Here is an 18,770-nt window from a genome sequence, read left to right as displayed (position 1 = left end):
CACGACTATCATATGACGATAGAATAAAACTTTTCTATGTGAAAATGGTGATAATTATCAATTATTTATATTTACTGGTAGTACAAGTAATGGTAATAAATTTTTACTATATATAATACAAAAACACCATATATTAACTATATGTAATTTTTAAAAAACATGCATATCACGTGTGCCACGATATGTAGTAAAAAATCATAAGCTAATATTACTAATGAATCAAATAGTAATTTCATTGTTGTTTGTATTACAAATATTATACTTGATTATTTAATAAAAATTACCACGATATTTATATTAAGTTAGTGTTTATTACCATTACCATTAATATTATTTTCATTATTACTATAGTGATGTTTTTTTAAGGAGGTCAATATTTTTACTATTTGTATAATTAATATTTTTAATATAAATATAATAATTTAAATTACATTTGTATTAAGAAATAAATAAGAAGTAGTTATTTTATTAAAATTCCGATTATAAGGACAATAAAACATAAAAAAAAGTTGCCCTCTTCACAATTATTATAAACCGTAGATTTCAGCCCACTGTTCCATCTAGCAGGTTTTTAGGCATGACATCAATAAAATTGGTCTGATTCCTCCTTGTTCCATCACTTTTGATGTAATTATTGGTGGGCTATGCAAACATAGGAGAAGGATTAAAAGCGTTTGAATTGTCTGATGAAATGGCTTGTTTAGGTAATCAACCTAGCTCCTACACATATGGAAGTCTATTGAAAGGATTGTGTAGATGAGGAAATGTCAAAGAGGCATACAATTCTTCAGTAAACTTCGAAAAATTCCTTGTTCTGTGGACATTATTGTATACAACACATTACTGTCTGAGATATGTAGGATTGATAAATTCAAACTAGCTTTAGTCCTTTTTATCTGAGATGATTGAAAATAAGGTACTTTCTTTGTCCTGACAGCTATACATATGGTTGTCTTATTTCTGGTTTATATGAAGAGCTGGAAGAAATGTTACTGCAATTCTTCTCTTGGAAAGGGACTAAAAGGAGTAAATGTCTCCTCAAACCAGTTTTTTTAATCCCTTGGAAACACATTAATGGTCTTGTTAAAATTGGCTTATTTAGAGATACGGTGGCACGGGGTCTCAGTCCTGATATAATTACGTTCAATGCAGTTTTAGATGCGTACTCGAAAGTGGGACTGGTAGCTCAGTTGCACGATGTCCTATCAATGGTTGATGGCAGAGGTTTGTGGCCTAATTTGGCAACATACATTATCCTCCTACATGGGCAATCAAAAGGCTGTAATGTTTCAAAGTGCTTTGCATTATACAAAGACATAGTATTAAGACACGGTTTTCATCCTGTTAAGTTCACATGCCACTCTTTAATTCTCGTGCTATGTGAATCTTGCATGCTGAATGTTCGGGCTAAATTTTTGAAAATGATGATCACTCAGGGGACTCCAGCAGATCAATTAACATTACACTTGTTGATTACAGCGTATAGTAAGAGAATCGAATTAGCGAAGGAAATTTTGACTTCTTAAATGCCATAAACTCTGTTGGAGTTTCACCAGATGCATATATTTTCTCCTCTATTTTGAATGGACTTAAGCAAGTAGCTTGTTTCCAAGAGTGCCGTACACTTCTTGTTGAGATGCTGAAGAATGGTTTTATTCCATCTTTTAGACAATGCTGCAGTTTGATATCAAGTATGTGAAAATCTGGAGATATAACGGGAGCTTTCAAACTGAAAGATGAGATGGAAGAACATGGTCTCATTTCTTGCAGTTTGTCAGAGAGTGCCATTGTTCGAGGGCTTGTGATGCGTGGGAGACAGAGGAGGGAATTCTTGTTCATAATTGCATGCTGATGGCACAACTCGTTCCTACAGTTTCGAGTTTCACGACATTACTGACTCAGTTATGCAAAGATTCTAAACTTTCTGAGGCACTGAACGTATAATATTTAATGGAACTTCATGGAGTAAAGATCGATATTGTTGCTTACAATGTTCTTATATCAGGCCTCTGTAAAACCCAACGGTACTTCTCATGCCTTTAAATTATATGATGAGATGAAACAGAGAGGCATCTGTCCCAATATCACAACATTTGCTGTTCTCGTCCATGCCATCTATTCTGAAATGGTTTTCGTGATTTCAGGCTTAAACCATGTCCGGAGTCTGAATTTTGACTGGTCTCATCCATCAAAATTGAAACCTACATTTTTAGCGCATGTTACCAGAACATTAATGAAGTGACACTCGTTTGCTGACTTGTTAATTGTATACTAATTTTTTTTTTCAAAAATAAAAATAAAAAACAATACAATACAATATACCAAATTCCATTATCAATAAGAAAGTAAACACATTTTTCCCCTTACCTTGAAGTACTTTCAACAATCTAAATTCCTCAACATCAGCTATCATCATTTGTTGAACTGTTTCAGACACTTCAGTTCTTACAAGTCCAGGTACTCTTGAGACAACTTCGGACACATCGGTGCTCATACGTCCAGGTCATGATCACATGATGATCAATGCCTCCAAGGAGGTGCAATAGTTTGACACCAATACCATGCATTTCCCCCCGAGTCCAGACATTTGAAATATTTTGTTATTTACATAATGACGTCTAAAATAACTTATAATACCATATTTGTCAGAATTCATTTTCCGTTGATATTGATGAATATAGTCATTGTTGGTGTTGTAAATCACAAGTGTTGTAATTCATAGGTGTATAATGTGATCCACGGGTTGCGATATGTTTCTTCCAAGTTTTTATTTGCTTTGTCGAGTAAAAAATTATAATGTTCATGATCGTTATAATGTACGGTTATATAATTTATCGAGTCGATCTCATTAATTATAATTATATCCTAGTTTCTTTCCACTCATGTATAAATTCTTGGGGAAGTTGGTGAAAAATCCCCAATCAAAATATTTCTTTGGGTTCACTCCCTATCCACAAAATTGTGGTACTATGTCATACAAAATATGGTACACTTCATGTGGAAATGTGGTAGTATACTTCATGTGGAAATGTGGTACTAAAAAAGTACCCAAGAACTGAACACAAAAAAAATCGACGGTTGAGGACTGAAGACCAATTTCCCTTAAATTCTTCAATTATTTCATAGTCGGAATCAAGTAATATGTCTTTATGCTTTCTATTTAAATGATATCGAATTTTCCTTAAAAAAATATTAATAATGAACAATTGAAAATTCATAATAATTAATATTCCCAAACTATTATGCTACGGTTAGCGTTCTGGGATTGGAGAATGAGCTATCACAGAGAATATTTGGTTCGGGCCCTCTTGAAGGCCCGAACTCGTACGCCACCGTTCACCCGCTCCATCTGCTGCGCGCCATCGGCTTCGAACACGGGGCTGAAGAATGTGACGAAGTCGAACTTCGAACCGGCTCTAGCCGAGCTGCGGCGCCACGTGAAGGAAGCAGACTTCGTGTCTATCGACTTGGAGATGACGGGGCTGACCAGCGCACCGTGGCGGGAGTCGTTCGAGTTCGACCGAGCCGATATACAGTACCTGAAAGTCAAAGATTCAGCCGAGAAATTCGCCGTCGTTCAGTTCGGGGTGTGTCCCTTTCGCTGGGACCCTCAATCCCAGTCCTTCGTCGCTCATCCGTAAGTGTTTCGGCTGTCGGTTAAACTGAACAAAAGGATTTAATTTGGAGATTTGTTTTGCCTGTCAACGACATAAATGGATATTGATTTATAAATATATCGACGTATTTGAGGTTAATTTTCTTAAAGGAAGTGCCTTTAAATTTTAGAAAATTAATTTTCACATTTGTCTTGAGTATTATGTTTATACAATCAGGAGTATTAGAGTTGGACATTTTGTTTAATCCAATTGTATAAATGCATTGGGTTGGTTTGGTTTCTGTCCTTAGGAAATTGATACTATTGAGAACTTTAATCTGTTTATAAGATTTCAGAACAAATACACAACAAACTGGATTTAAATGGCTCAAGTTTTATTGATAATGACCTTGGCTTATACAGCCATACAATTCAACAGAAATAACAAATCAACAAGAATAAAGCTAAATGATAACAGAAACATAGACCAAGTCAAAAACAAGTAAATGTCCCTACATAATAGGGCTTTATTTAACAAAAACCAGCAGAAAAACTCTTTCATTTCCTCCCTTAAACTAAATGCTATTTAGCAATTAGATTATGCTCGAGATCTCGCAAACTCCTAGCATCTTTCGAAGCTTCTGAAAGACTTCAAGCTTCAATGGTTTAGTCATTATGTCTGCCACTTGGTTTTGACTGCCACAATAAACTAATTCAATTGTACCATCCTTAGTAAGATTCATCAAGAAATGAAATCTCACATCTATATGTTTACTGCGACCATGCATAACAGGATTTTTAGAAAGCTTGATAGTCGAACTGTTGTCGCACATCACAGTAATGCAACCTTCGTCAAAGCAACCCAACTCTTTTAAAATTCTTTTCATCCAAACTCCTTGACAAGCACAGACTGCAGCTGCTACAAACTCAACTTCTGTAGTAGACAAGGTCACGATTGGCTGCTTCTTTGAACACCACGAAACAACACCTGAATTCATTAAGAAAACATATCCCAATGTACTCTTCCTATCCTCCATATCTCCAGCATAGTCACTATCAGTGAATGCCAACAAGTCGCCATATCCTTCTTTCGTATAATGAATTCCATAGTTCATAGTCCTTTTCAGATATCGAAGCACTCTTTTAGCTGCTTGTAGATGAATCTCTTTTGGTTTCGCCATATATCTACTTATGAGACAAGTGACAAACATTATGTCAGGTCTCGTGGTAGTGAGATCCGTCAAACTCCCAACTAGTTGTTTGTAATAAGTTTCATCAACAGAGATTACATCTTTATCTTTGCTTACTTCGAAACCTGGAACAATTGGACTCCCTACCGAAGTACTTTCATTCATGCCAAATCTTTTCAGAATTTCCACAACATATTTTCTTTGGCATATAGAAATACCACTATATTTTTGCAACACCTCAATTCCAAGAAAGAATATCATCTTTCCCAAATCAGTTATATCAAACTCTCTCAACATAGAGCTTTTAAATTCAGACATCATAATTTCATCGTCACAGTAAAAATTAAATCATCAACATAAACACTTACAATGATAAATTTTCCTTCCCCGTTTTTCTTTGTGAATAATGTTTGCTCGCTATCGCACCTTTGGAAACCTTCTTTGATAAAGTGTGCTTCAATTCGATTGAACCGAGCTCGTGGAGCTTGTTTTAATCTGTACAAGGCTTTGTGTAACTTGTAGACCAGATGTTCACTGCTCTTTTTTTCATATCCTCTTGGTTGTTCCACATAAACATCTTCACTAAGCTCACCATGGAAGAACACGGACTTAACATCTACTTGAAAAATCTTCCAATCCTTATGTGCGGCTAGAGCAATGATCATCCTTACTGTATCCATTCTTGCTACTGGTGCGAAAACTTTCGTGTAATCTACACCATATTGTTGAGAGTACCCTTTCGCAACCAGACGTCCCTTGTGTTTCTCAATCTTGCCATGTTCGTTGTACTTTGTTTTATAAAACCACTTTACACCAATTCTTTTTGCCCCAGCTGGTAGCTCAATAAGAGTCCATGTTTTGTTCCTCTCTATGGAACTGATTTCACTATCCATGGACTTTTTCCAATCTGCACTTTTCATGGCTTCCTCAAAGTACCATGGATCAGTTGATACTACTTGCACCATCAGATAAACCTTCGCCACTGACATAATCGCTCATCCAACTAGGAGGTCTCCTCACCCTCTCTTAACCTTCACTAAAGCTATCTGTCTCACTTCTAACTTCTTCATCTGTCCCAACGCTATTCTCAGTTTCACTTATTCTTTCATTTTCACCCCACTCTAAGACTACTTCAGTGTGTTTTTTATGACTCTCGTCCCAATCCCATTGTTTCTCTTCTTCAAAAATTACATCTTTACTCACAATGATTCTCTTAGCAACATGATCAAATAACCTGTAGCCTTTTGATTCCTCACTAACCCCCTACAGTACACAAGCAATGTTTCTATCATCAAGTTTTGTCCTTCCTGCCTTTGGAACATGGACGTGCTATACAACCGAAAACTCGAAAGTGTGCTACTGATGGCTTCAGTCCACTCCAAGCCTCCTCTGGGGTAACATCTTTAACTGCCAAAGTTGGACACTTGTTTAGGACATAGATAGTCCAGTTTACTGCTTCTGGCCAAAAGGATTTGGGAAGGTTTTTGTCAGATAGCATCGATCAGACCATGTTCATGATGGTTCTATTCTTCCGTTCAGCAACACTGTTCTGCTGTGGTGGTCAATTGCTTCTTTATTCCACTTTGTTTGCAGAAATCATTGAACTCATTTGAATTAAATTCGCCCCCTCTATCAGTGCGTAAACATTTGATGAACAACCCTGTTTTTATCTCAACCATAGTCTTAAAACATTGGAAAAAATTAAAAGCCTCTGATTTTTCTATCAAAAAATATACCCAAGCTTTTCTACTGTAATCATCAATGAATAGAAGAATGAACCTCTTATTGCTGTTAGATATGGGTGTGATCGGGCAGCAAATATCTGCATGAATGAGTTCCAGTTTGTAAGCTGCTCTCCAATGACTCTTATTTGAAATGGGATCACGATGTTGTTTCTCATTGATGCAATCAATACATATCTCAGTACTTGAAGTAGTGAGTTGAGGAATTCCATGTACCATGTCTTTATTCAGCAAGGTACGCAAACCTTTGTAGCTTAAATGCCCATATCTTTTGTGCCAGAGATGAGTCAAGTTTTCAGCTTTTGTGTGAAAGCATCGATCAACTTCCTTTGGAGAGGAAGTTTGTGATTGAGACTGTAAAATAAACATTCTATTGGTACTCATGTTAGTCTGAATAATCAAGCCCCTTTTTGGATGGAAAATCTTGCACAAGCCATCTTTGATCAAAATAGCCAAGCCTCATTCCTACAACTGTCCTATGCTCAAAAGATTATTTTTTAATTCAGGAATATAGTATACCTCAGTAACAATATGATTAACTCCATTTAGTATCAATTTCACACTTCCTTTGCCCATTACATTCATCTTTGTGTTATTTTCGAGTATCACCGAGTGCCGAAATTCTTCATTAATATCACTGAATATACCTCGGTTGCCACACATGTGATTAGAACAATTTGAATCAAGGAACCATGCATCTTTCTTTCTGGTCTCAATCAATTCCTCATAAGCCATGAGAAGCATTTCATTTTCTTCGCCAACTTCTGCATAATGCACTTCTTTATTCTCAGGACACTCATATTGAAAATGTCCAAGTTTATGGCATTTATAAAATTCCACCGTGGCCTTGTTGAAACTGCCTCTGCCTCTGCCTCTTCCTTGTCCTCTATAGGTACTGCGACCACGACCTCTTCCTCCATCATATGTCACTTTCAAAGTCTGCTTCTCTCCATGATGCCTCTGAAATTTCTGTTCGTGTACTATTAAGGAGCTCTGTAACTCATCAATAGTGAGAGCATCAGTGTCTTTTGATTCTTCTATGGAACAAACAACATAGTTAAACTTCTCAGTTAAAGAGCGTAGAATTTTTTCTGTTACTTTAACATCTTCCATATCTTCTCCATAAGTTCGCATCTTGTTTGCTACTGTCATAACCCTTGAGAAATACTCTGTCACTCCTTCACCAGTTCTCATCTCAAGAGTTTCAAACTCTCTGCGGAGAGCTTGAAGATGAGATCTCTTGACTCTTGCATTTCCTTCATATTTTTTTTTTCATGACACCCCATATGTCTTTGGAAGTATTCTTTTTGAGAATAGTGTCAAGAACTGTGCGGTCAATGGCCGGGAAGATTTAATTCTTCACTTTCAGATCTTTGAGCTTCATCTCCTCATTCCTTTTGCGCTGTGCCTCTGACTGTTATGCTTCATTTGCTGGTTCAACATAGCCAGACTCCACCAACTCCCAATATTCCTTGGAACGTAAAAAATTTTCCATTAACATGCTCCAACGATCATAGTGACCATCAAAACGAGGAATAACTGGCTGAATGAAGTTGTCAGTAGTCATCTCCTGAGTCATCTTCTATGCTGCTGCTAGAATTTATCAGGCCCACTGCTGGCTTTGATACCAGATTGTTGAGAACTTTAATCTGTTTATAAGATTTGAGAACAAATACACAACAAACTGGATTTCAATGGCTCAAGTTTTATTGATAACGACCTTGGCTTATATAGCCATACAATTCAACAGAAATAACAAATCAACAAGAATAAAGCTAAATGATAACAGAAACATAGACCAAGTCAAAAATAAGTAAATGTCCCTACATAATAGGGCTTTATTTAACAAAAACCAGCAGAAAAACTCTTTCAGATACTTTATAGATCAAAAAATGTTCAGTTGACTTTGATCGAAGATCAAATGCACCCGTTGCGGTCTGAGTGTGATCTGAAATACTAAAGATAGAGAGTGTGCAAAAGTTCCGTTAGAAATTTGTACGAGCTTGTAGTATATGCCTCTATAGGAGTAGCGAGTAAAGTAATAACAAAAAGTGAGAATCCATTTCGACTCTAAGGCAATAGTCTCTTTGTTATGAAGAGTACTACTATGGGTACATTTTCCCTGTCGCTTAACCCTACCCTTCGCAGAACTACTATTTACCATTAGTCATACCTTCCACGCAACTTAATTTTCTTCCGATAAGGCCACCTCTGCTGGCCAGCTTCTTCGATGAACTGCTAAAATTCTTAGCAAAATTTTTGGGCCCTCGTTATGTTGGTGTCACAAGCGGCAAGCGCATACTAATGCTGGGTGACGTGCAATAGCCAATAGCATTTTTAGCTATTTTGGGAAACAAAATACCCCAAGAAGTTGCCCTTAATTTCTATTGGATGAAAATTTCCTTAGCAGGATCAGAATTATAAACAAATACGTAACTCCCAGATGTCTTAGGAGGAAGAGAATTAGGGAAGCTTACAAGCGGAAATGATCATGTTAGGGAATGAAGAAGATTTTTTATGAATTAAAGAGTTGATAAGACACTTTGAATTGAAGAATTTTGGTGGGAGGTCCGTTGATAAGATGCATAGCAGTTGCAATGCTCACCCAAAAATGTTTTTGGAATATCACTATTAAATGTGCTAGACAAACTACTACAAGAATGTGACTATCTTTTCTATAAGAAATCCCATTTACTTGAGACAAGGATATAGAGGTTTCTTGATTTCAGCATCGGATTCTACGTTATTTGGTGAATGGTTCTTCTTTATTTGACTTTCACATGAATTTTCCAGCAATCTCTATGGTTATATACTAAATAGATAAATAACTAATAACATTCAGTATCAAATCTTGGTTCTCATTATCTTTCCAACATAGACTAATATATATTTATTTTACTGCCGGTCAATAGTTTGGACAATGCATATTTGGTGATATGTGATGAAATTTTCTCAAAATATGTAAATCCTTGTGTATAATCCCTTCATGCATCTCACTGCAACAAGACATGTTTTCCATCTTGTGCCTAGGCTCTATGGTACTCATTTACCTTAGTGCTTCTTGTGCCTCTGACGACTATTATGTATCCTTTTCCATTTGAATGTTTTGTTTTGAAATTGCAAAATACGTACTGGCACTTGCATCAAGATGGTAGTTAAAACCATATTTTGTCTGCTTTGGCAGGCACAATTTTTACATATTTCCTCGGCAGGAAACTCCTGGTGAATGCTCATCTTTTGAGTTCTTGTGCCAGACATCCTCGCTGGAATTCTTGGCAAAATACCAGTTTAATTTCAATGCATGTATATATGAAGGTGAGCCGGATTCTCTTCTTATTACTCTTGAAATGGGTGACAAGCTTTTATGCTATATTGACATGTGAATTGTTAAATGATTACGTCTACTGATTGAAATGCTTTGATGAAAATAGTGAAGCTTCATATGCAACACAAATTCTATGTTTTGAAGTTTATTTTAGATGTGCTTCCTGATAATTGTTCCAGATCTCTTCTGTCCTTTAATTTTTCCCCATTTGTACGGAAGATGATATTGTATTTTTTCAATGTAATAAATTAAAATCAATTTGTAGAAGGCATGTTGATTTTGAGCTACAATGTATTAGATGAAGATTAAGTTTTTTGTCATTCTTATTACACCTTTATAGTTAAGTGTAACTTATGATGCAGAAAATTTAATATCATTTGGATCCAGTGTTCTGTTATGCTAATACTTGATACCTTTTCCAAATCACAGATATACAATTGGATGGTATGTAATTGTGTACCATCCAATTTTGTATTGGGAGTAAGCTATATTTTGTGTTACATGTGACATATTTCTACCCTGTCGATGTTTTCAACTGCAGTATTAAAGGCGAGGGTCTTAGTAAGAAGGGCATTCTTGTGATTGATCATTTACATTCTGACATACACTGTTGTGATATATTCTTTCTTTCTGGCCTCGTGACCTCGGAAATAGTTTTTTGGAAGATATATGTAAAAAAAATTAGAAATACAAATGAGGATTTCATTGATGCATTTTGCTTTTGATGGATCTTTAACTTGGACAAGGAACAACCACTTTATTTTACAGCTGCTCTTCCAGAACTTGAAGTCCATCTTCTAGTCTTATTCAAAAGTGATCATCCTGGAGAATTTTCCTTCGTGTTTTCTATTTCTTTTATTTGGTAAATTTCTTCTCTCTTAAATAATCTCAGGAATATCTTATTTATCCAGAAGCCAAGAGGAGGCAGCATTGAGGAGGTTTGATTCAATACACCAGAATGACGTATCTGATTCGCCATCTAACTTGAGAGATGTCATAGATACACAGTTTGTTAGGATATCAGATATATTATTTACCGAGAGAATGAAGAGTAAACTCAGTGAATGGCGAACTGAATTATTACATAATAAAAATGGAGGATCTGACATTTTAGGGAGTTCAAACAACCTGATTCAGAAATTTCAAACTACTTTCTTCCAGATGCGACCAGCATTTATGGTGAATGGCTTAACTTCTCGGCAGCTGAGGTTGATTAAATTGGTAATGAATATTTACTCCCTCGAATATGTATATTTTGTACATGATTTCCATATATTTTCATTTAAGTTTGGTTTGCTACCATTTTTCTGAAGTGTGCAAAAGTTTTTTGTCTAATTTTTCTTCTGATCACTGATGTGTTACCCTTGTTGAAGTTTTAACTCGGTAATAGCTTGTCTAAAACATGCAGGTCACTGAAAAGAATTTCCAAGATCTTGTTTATGTCCAAGTGACTGATGAGAATTCTGGTCCACAACACTTGATCGTCTATATAGATTCTACAACAGATAGGGATAATTTAATGGTGAGATTAAGTTCTAAGTTAACTAGAGGTATCTAATGTTGGGTTTCTTGCCTGTATTTGACCAATGCTGCCATATGGTTCTGCTGTTGAGAATGAGAAGAATTTACTCTTTCTTATCAAACTGTTCCTCAAGTTTATTTATCATTTGTAATTGACATTTGAGAATCTTAACGTTTAACATTCTTAGTCATTTAAAGAGCTTACAGTTGCTGTGAAATTTATAATTCCAATGCAGTATCAGAAACACAGACTGTGAAGCCCCCGTAAATTCTGCACATACAATTCTCCGTTACTAGCATTATGTTGATTGCATTTCATTTAAATTTATCCAGTTTTACCTTTATGTTGTGTAGATGGAAGTTAAAGCTCGTCACAGAAAAGTTGCAGAAATGAAGATTAAAGCTGCAATTGGGTTTCGACATGTTATTGATCTCCTTTCTGCAGAGAGAAAGTTGATTGTTGGTCACAATTGCTTTCTTGGTACAAGTGTCGTATTGAGTTTTGTATTGTTTTCACTTTAAATCCTCTATTTCTCATACATAATTTGCTAATGACATGCAGATGTTACGCATGTTTACCGCAAATTTGTCGGTCCTCTTCCTTCATCAGCGGACGAATTTTTCTCAGCTGTTCAAATGTATTTCCCATACATAGTTGACACTAAAGTGTTGCTGAATGCGGATGATGTGTTGTTTCATATTATGAAGAAAGGCAGCACATCTCTTTCGAAAGCATTTACCTTACTCTGTCCACAAATTGCTTTCGGTGTCCCAGTCAGTGGTGTGGTTGACAAATCACGTATTAGAGTGGAAGTTCAAGTTGACGATCAGAGGTTTGCTCTCTTTCAGTTTTTAAAATTTGCGGCAAATATTGTCTATCTATTTCGATACTTAGTAACTCTTTATCTGTAGCTTGAGGTGAAATTCTCTTCAACAGTTAACAACTAAGGTTTGAAAGTAAATAGATTCGTGCATTTTCCTTTAGTAAACAAGAGTATAATGCACAAATCTTTGGAAATCTTCTGTGACTCATAAGTTGAAGACTAATTGACAGTTTCTCAAATTGGAACTCGGGGGCCAAGCATGAAGCAGGATATGATGCTTTTATGACCGGATGTGTTTTTGCTCAGGCATGCTGTCATCTAGGAATTGATTTTAACAACCAAGCACCCCCTGTAGATTTACCAGGAAATGAGAAGCTCCAAAAGTATATCAACCACCTCTCTCTTAGCTGGGTGAACGGAGATGTTGTTAATCTTAAAACAGGAAAGTCTGATGCAGAATCTTTAGGCTCTAATTATCATAAGAAGAATAAGAAGATTTTGTTTCCGAATATGGTATTATTTTGGGGACTGACTTCGGAACTTAGAGCAGGAGATATTAGAGACTGTATGCATAAAGTTTTTGGCAAGGACTCTGTAACTTCAATTTACCATTTGGATGACACTGCTGTCTTTGTTCAGTTCAGCGAAGCGAAACTAGTTTCTGACTTTCTTGAATTGAAAAACAGCTTAGATAGAGAAAATAATCCGCTAACTGTTTTGCATCCTTTGTCGAGAATTTTAGAAGGAGGGTGCATCCGTGCTGCCAGTTATGAGACTTATAAAGATATTTGTAGTTCTCCATTGGCAGAAGTGCTATTTTCTGATCAAGCTGAGGCCGTTTAGGTTAAATGAAAACCACACTCGTGTAACCTGATATTGAGGTTGAAAAGCAGGAAGACAAACAAGTCTGAGAAAGAAAATGAAATGAATGTTTCCTATGTTTACCAAGACAGGATAGAGATGAACCATAGAACTGGTGCAACTGCAATCTGTCCAGACGACAACTTCCAAGTGGTGAACTTGGAAACTTTTTGCGAGTATTTTTATACCTCTAATGTCCTGTGTATTTTCTTTCTTGTCTTGCAATTTTGATCATGCCTAATTATCATTTCTCATGCTATATTTGTCCTAAACGGTTGTTATGTTGTCTCAAAATTAAAAATAAAACCTTATGTGTATGGTAAATGTTTGGGAGGTGATTAGAAGTTGGCCAACCGTAGTTTTACATTTTTATTATTATTTTTTATTTGTCACATTTTAGGTTTTCATTTTACTCTTCCAAACTGTATCCTCAATGTGGAGTCCATTGATCACTGGTCGTGTCTCCAATGTAAAAAGTGTAATGGCAGTTACAAGGGTGGGTAATGGACATCATCGTTTAGATTATGCGAGGCCTCCACTTGCTGAAATGTTACCAGGTGTAATTTTTCAATGGTAATTTTTACGACAAAAGTCTCCTCGTTTGATAGCATTGTCTCTCCTATTCAATAGAGTGGGAGAGAGGTGTTAGATTCAATCATCTATCCCCAATATTTCCTAAAAAAGAGTATATTGGTGGGCAGAGAGGATGATACGGTTTGTAGGCAGCACGACACAACTGTAGTTGTATATATATGTAGATATATACATATTTGTGCACATAATTTTATTATAGTTTATAACTAAATATATGATAAAGTTTTATATAAAATATATTCATTAGAGTACTTATTTTCTTTTTTGTTTTTGTATTTGAGTTTTATTTGTTGTGTTTTTTATTAATAAAAATATGAGAAATGTCGAGGAAGAGGTATTTTGGGGAAGATCTTGATGTATTTTAAATAACGAAGTTATTTGCTATATGTGCTATTTATAAATACAGGTTAGATATTAATCCCTGAGTTTACTCAAAACAAATTGTGTCCCTTATTTTTAGTATTTAAAAATTTGATTCTTAAATTTTCTAATTTGAATTAATCAGGCTATAATCCGTTACTTGAACGAAACTAGATCTTGTGGTATCATATTGAATGTTCTAATGCAAGACCACGACTTCGTGGTTATGTTCGTAGACCATTCGTGGTCGGTGTGTAATTAAATTTTTTTTTTATCGAATTGGTCTATTTTTTAAAAAAAATAGTCTCATTAGTCGGATTATTTTAACCGGATGTTCCGGGATATTATTATAAATATTAATATAATATAATTAATAATATATTTTTAATTTTAAAATCTACAAATGTATATAAATAGATAAAATATATATATATTTATCAAAGTTAAAAAAACAAAATAATTATATACATATATTCAAAATATCATTTATAGTTATATATTTTTTAAAACAAAAAAATGTGTATTGTATGGTTACATATTCACATTTTTACATATTCACATTTTATCAACTTTCATTGTTAATACTAGTAAAAAATTGCACATGCATTGTATGTGTTAGTATTATTTTTAATTTGATCAAATAATACTAAACAATTATCATTAAATTATTGTTTCAAAAAAATTTATCATTAAATTATTTTCAATATATAAGATTTGTTCGATTTAAAATGAAATTTTTTTTAGATTTTTTCTATGTAAAATATGGAGAGACTTGAGGAGGTTTTTAGTAGGGTAAGAAAGATAATTATGGAATTAAATATTTTGGTGTCTTTTAAAATAGTTATTCTGAAGATCTCACGCTTAATACTACATTATAGATGAGAAGATCCGCCAGATCTTTGGCCTCGTAATACCTGGAGAATTATTCCTCCATGTGGAAACTGATGTGCACCATGAGTGCTGGGCATATGGGTCCAGAAACTTAATATTTTTCCTATTTGTCATTTCTAATATTTTTCCTATTTGTCATTTCGGGTTTTTGAGTGAAATTATGATGGGATATTTAAGAGTAAAATTATCCAACTAAATCCAAAATAAAAGTTCAATGTTAGAGAATAATTTATCATGGCTAATCTTATCCTCATTAATTCAAGTGTATTGTAAAATTACTTTTGAAATATCGATGTATTGGATTGATAAATGTATTAAACTTTAAAAGGTCACTAAATGCAAGCCACATCATCGATCATTATTCACAGCAAAGTGAAGCAGAAGAAATATTGTATTTGTCCATAGAAAAATTTGATTAAATTTAGGGGGAAAAAGAGTGAAGTCCTTGGAAATATATTTCTCGCATTCAATGAATTTTTCAGTGCTTAACTTCAAAAAAAATATGATCAAAACAGTTCAATTTTCAGTAACATTGAACTGTGCCTAGAATCCAACTCTATGTATACAGAAGTTAAAAAAAAAAAAACAGATCAAAACACCTCAAGTTCCTTTGGTGAAAAATAACCAAAGAATTTTACATCAGAAAATTTACTTATCATCATCTTATATCAGTTAAACTCTTATTTCAATCTGAGATTCAATTATCCCAAATTCTTCCTCAGAATCTGAAACAATTTCATTAATGCTGAGAGGAAGACTATTCGAAAAGGTAAGACTCGGTTTTGCTCTTGGCACAACCAAAGGCTCAGCTTCATTGTTGAGAATTTGGAAGACTTTCCTCATTGTCGGCCTTTCCATACTGTCTGGATTGGCACAGCTTAAGCCTAGAACCAACAGCTTTTTCATCTCCTCCTCTTCAAATTCTCCTTTCATTCGTACATCGGCGGCTTTAACGATCTTCCCTTCAGAATACAGTCTCCAAACCCAATCCACCAAATTCACCATTCTTTGGCTTTCTTCTTCTTTTTCAATAGGCCTTCTACCACAAGCGAGTTCGAGCACAACAATTCCATAGCTAAAAACATCGGTTTTCTCGGTTGCTATACCATATTGAAGGTATTCTGGTGCAAGATATCCCATTGTCCCTGCAGTGAGGGTGGATACTGGACTCTTGCCATGATCCATTAGCCTTGCCAATCCGAAATCACCTAATCTTGCACCATAGTTCACATCTAACATTATGTTACTTGTTTTTATGTCTCTGTGAATCACTTGTTGCTCACATTCTTGATGCAGATATGTGAGGGCAGAGGCTAAACCGACAGCAATGTTGTATCTATATGACCATTTTAAAGGGTTGCCGTTTTCAGAATCTGGGTATAAGACATTGTCGAGACTCCCGTTTGGCATATATTCATACACAAGCAGCAACTCTCCCTTTTCAACGCACCAACCTTGGAGTTGAACCAAATTTTTGTGCCTCAAACAAGCTATGATCGTTAATTCAGCAAGGAATTCTGCTTTACCTTCGTGGGTATGCTTTGATCTTTTCACAGCGGAGATTGTACCTGATTCCACGAAGAAGGCCTTGTAAACAGTGCCGAAAGAGCCGTGTCCCAGAATCCTGCTTTGATGAAACCCTTTTGTGGCAGACTTGAGTTCTTTGTAATTGAATTGTCTAGGACCTGTTACAAGCTCCGATTTCAAGATTTTCTCTGATTTGACACCCTCCCATCTCTTCAAAGAAAACAATCCAAACACCACAAGAATCGCACAAAAGAAGGCCGGAAAACCAATGCCAAGCCCCAATCCAATCCTCTTGTGGTGCCTGTTAACAGAATCGGAAACTGGAATTGGCTGTGGCCGTAAGGGGACAGAACTTTCAGATACATTGTGAGGATGAATTCTTGGTATCACGGGGCGAAACCCACTAGTTTTAAAGCTCCAATTCTCGATGTGATGCTGTTCCGTGGTTCCCTCTGTAGAAGCCGAAAACCCTACATACATAAACTCTTGTATGTAATCAGACAGATCAATCTCCACGGTCATGAGTGGCTTATCCGGCTTGAAACTCGAATAGCTCAAGAAAATTTCCACTTTCTTCTGATCATTCAAGTAATCAATCCAAGCGGTAATCAGATTTCCACTCCTCAAATCAATTTCCTGCAGCTTTGGATCAGCAGTCTTGATTGAGATCAGGCTGTCGATATCCAATCCAACATGATTATCATCAGGATCATTGAAATGCAAATCCTGCCGAGTATCAAATTCGATCGCTATGAATCTATTCTTGGTCAACACCGAGGAATTCACAAGACCGAGATACCCTCCTGGGCTACCCAAAGTCTGGTTGTTCGGAGACAGGAAAAAGGTCAGCCCATCCCCAAACGAAGTTGGGTTGCTGTTATCGATCGAAAAAGCAAATCTCGTCGAAAAAGAAGCCGTGATATTCGTTTCTTGATCGAAGAAAACAACCGGGCAGTTGTAGATTACTGAACCGGAGCTTGAAGATGGGACTCCAAGCTCTCTTGTGAGTCCCACTATATCTTTCCGAATGAAGGAATCTCCAAGAAGAGTAAGGTTCCTGATACTGAAAAATGGGAAATCAAGACTGACATTTTCTGACGACGCCATGGAACGATAACCAAGAAAGCTGCAGGAAACCAGAAATATGGAGAAAACAAAGAGATTTCTTGGAATCATGGTATGATTTCTCTGTAATATATTTTGCAGAATTTTCTATAAGCTTCAAGGACGACAATTGAGCTAACGAAAGCGAAGAAGAGGAGAGGAAGAAGAAGAAACAGTGGAATTTTAACTGTGTGTCATGGATTTTCTTTGGTGGGGGAGTGGGAATCTTCAGTTGGGAAAATGTAGTTCAAACAGTTCAACAGGAATGGGCTCGTGGGGTCGTTTCTTAAAATCGAAAGAAAAAGAAAAAGATAACAATTAGATTATGATCAGGTTTATAACGGTAATATAGGGGTGTGGAGGGTTGCAGGTCCCTACCAAACGACAGCGTATTCACACTGCATTATTGAGTCTTGGTTATATATAGAGTTATGATATACTATACACCTACCGTGCACACCTATGTGAGCATCGATGAGGTGTCACTCACCCATTGGATGTGATGAAATATAGAAAAATTGTGTATCTAATGGGTCAGTGACACCTCATCGGTGCTCACATAGGTGCACACGGTAGGTGTGCAGCATATCAAATATATATATATATATATTTACTATAAAATTCAAAATTAATCATGAATATTACAATGAGTTACAGTTTCGTTATTTTGTTTATCAATCATGTTCAAATGTCACTCATCTATTAGATATGATGAATTATATCAAAGTTATATATCCAATAAGTGAATGTCACCTCATTGGTGAATACAGAAATTGACACGGTTGATAGACATCATATAAAAACTAATAAATGACATTGGTGTAGATTTTTTTCCCTATTCTTTCTTTAAAAAAATGGATATTGCATGATATTAGTTATATCGTCTATATTTCACATGTATTTGACTCTTGCTCTTCGTATCATTACTCCAATAACACCTACTAATATTAATACATATTGTGGTATATATTTAAAAACATGTAGTGTTTTACACCTTTGCAAGTTGGGCCATCATTGTTTGCTAAATTTCAAAAGAAGCCGTTGTATAGTCCAAGATTTGACCGATTGATAAGATGTTATTATTATTTATGGCTGCCGCATGCGAGCCTCATAATAGAGCTGAACATTCAATATCGTGAATTATATTGTTGAATATTTAAGAAGATAATAAAATTAGAATATAAAATAAAATTAAAGATTCTATATTGATATTAATCTATACAAGAGTGAGCAATT

At 35.4% G+C, this 18,770-nt stretch overlaps 2 protein-coding genes and 1 pseudogene across 2 annotated transcripts; 2 read left to right on the top strand and 1 right to left on the bottom strand.

The window, feature by feature from the left end:
• The first annotated feature begins 44 nt into the window (after nucleotides 1-44).
• Nucleotides 45-2,242, top strand: LOC140959403 (pentatricopeptide repeat-containing protein At4g04370-like; annotated as a pseudogene).
• A 989-nt stretch (nucleotides 2,243-3,231) lies between these two features.
• Nucleotides 3,232-13,382, top strand: LOC140958592 (poly(A)-specific ribonuclease PARN). Its single transcript, XM_073416096.1, has 7 exons — nucleotides 3,232-3,637; nucleotides 9,712-9,842; nucleotides 10,745-11,073; nucleotides 11,261-11,374; nucleotides 11,728-11,854; nucleotides 11,936-12,206; nucleotides 12,428-13,382. Exons 1-7 carry the CDS (start codon nucleotides 3,243-3,245, stop codon nucleotides 13,038-13,040), a joined length of 1,980 nt encoding a protein of 659 aa, XP_073272197.1. The 5' UTR covers nucleotides 3,232-3,242; the 3' UTR covers nucleotides 13,041-13,382.
• Nucleotides 13,383-15,353: 1,971 nt separating this feature from the next.
• LOC140958551 (probable L-type lectin-domain containing receptor kinase S.7) lies at nucleotides 15,354-17,865 on the bottom strand. The gene has a single exon (XM_073416038.1). It carries the CDS (start codon nucleotides 17,604-17,606, stop codon nucleotides 15,576-15,578), a length of 2,031 nt encoding a protein of 676 aa, XP_073272139.1. The 5' UTR covers nucleotides 17,607-17,865; the 3' UTR covers nucleotides 15,354-15,575.
• Between the last annotated feature and the right edge of the window lie 905 nt (nucleotides 17,866-18,770).

This window comes from Primulina huaijiensis, chromosome 15 (assembly GCF_012295235.1).
Source record: "Primulina huaijiensis isolate GDHJ02 chromosome 15, ASM1229523v2, whole genome shotgun sequence".
Lineage (NCBI taxonomy): Eukaryota > Viridiplantae > Streptophyta > Magnoliopsida > Lamiales > Gesneriaceae > Primulina > Primulina huaijiensis.
The sequence above is the reverse complement of the archived record's forward strand: the minus strand, read 5'-3'. Positions and strand labels throughout refer to the sequence as shown.

Excerpts from the sequence above, each read along its gene's own strand:
- LOC140958551 (XM_073416038.1), bottom strand. The coding sequence starts at position 17,606 with ATGATTCCAAGAAATCTCTTTGTTTTCTCCATATTTCTGGTTTCCTGC.
- LOC140958592 (XM_073416096.1), top strand. The coding sequence starts at position 3,243 with ATGCTACGGTTAGCGTTCTGGGATTGGAGAATGAGCTATCACAGAGAA. Across the intron at positions 3,638-9,711 it reads CAGTCCTTCGTCGCTCATCC|GCACAATTTTTACATATTTC; the intron begins GTAAGTGTTTCG and ends CTGCTTTGGCAG. Across the intron at positions 12,207-12,427 it reads GTTCAAGTTGACGATCAGAG|TTTCTCAAATTGGAACTCGG; the intron begins GTTTGCTCTCTT and ends ACTAATTGACAG.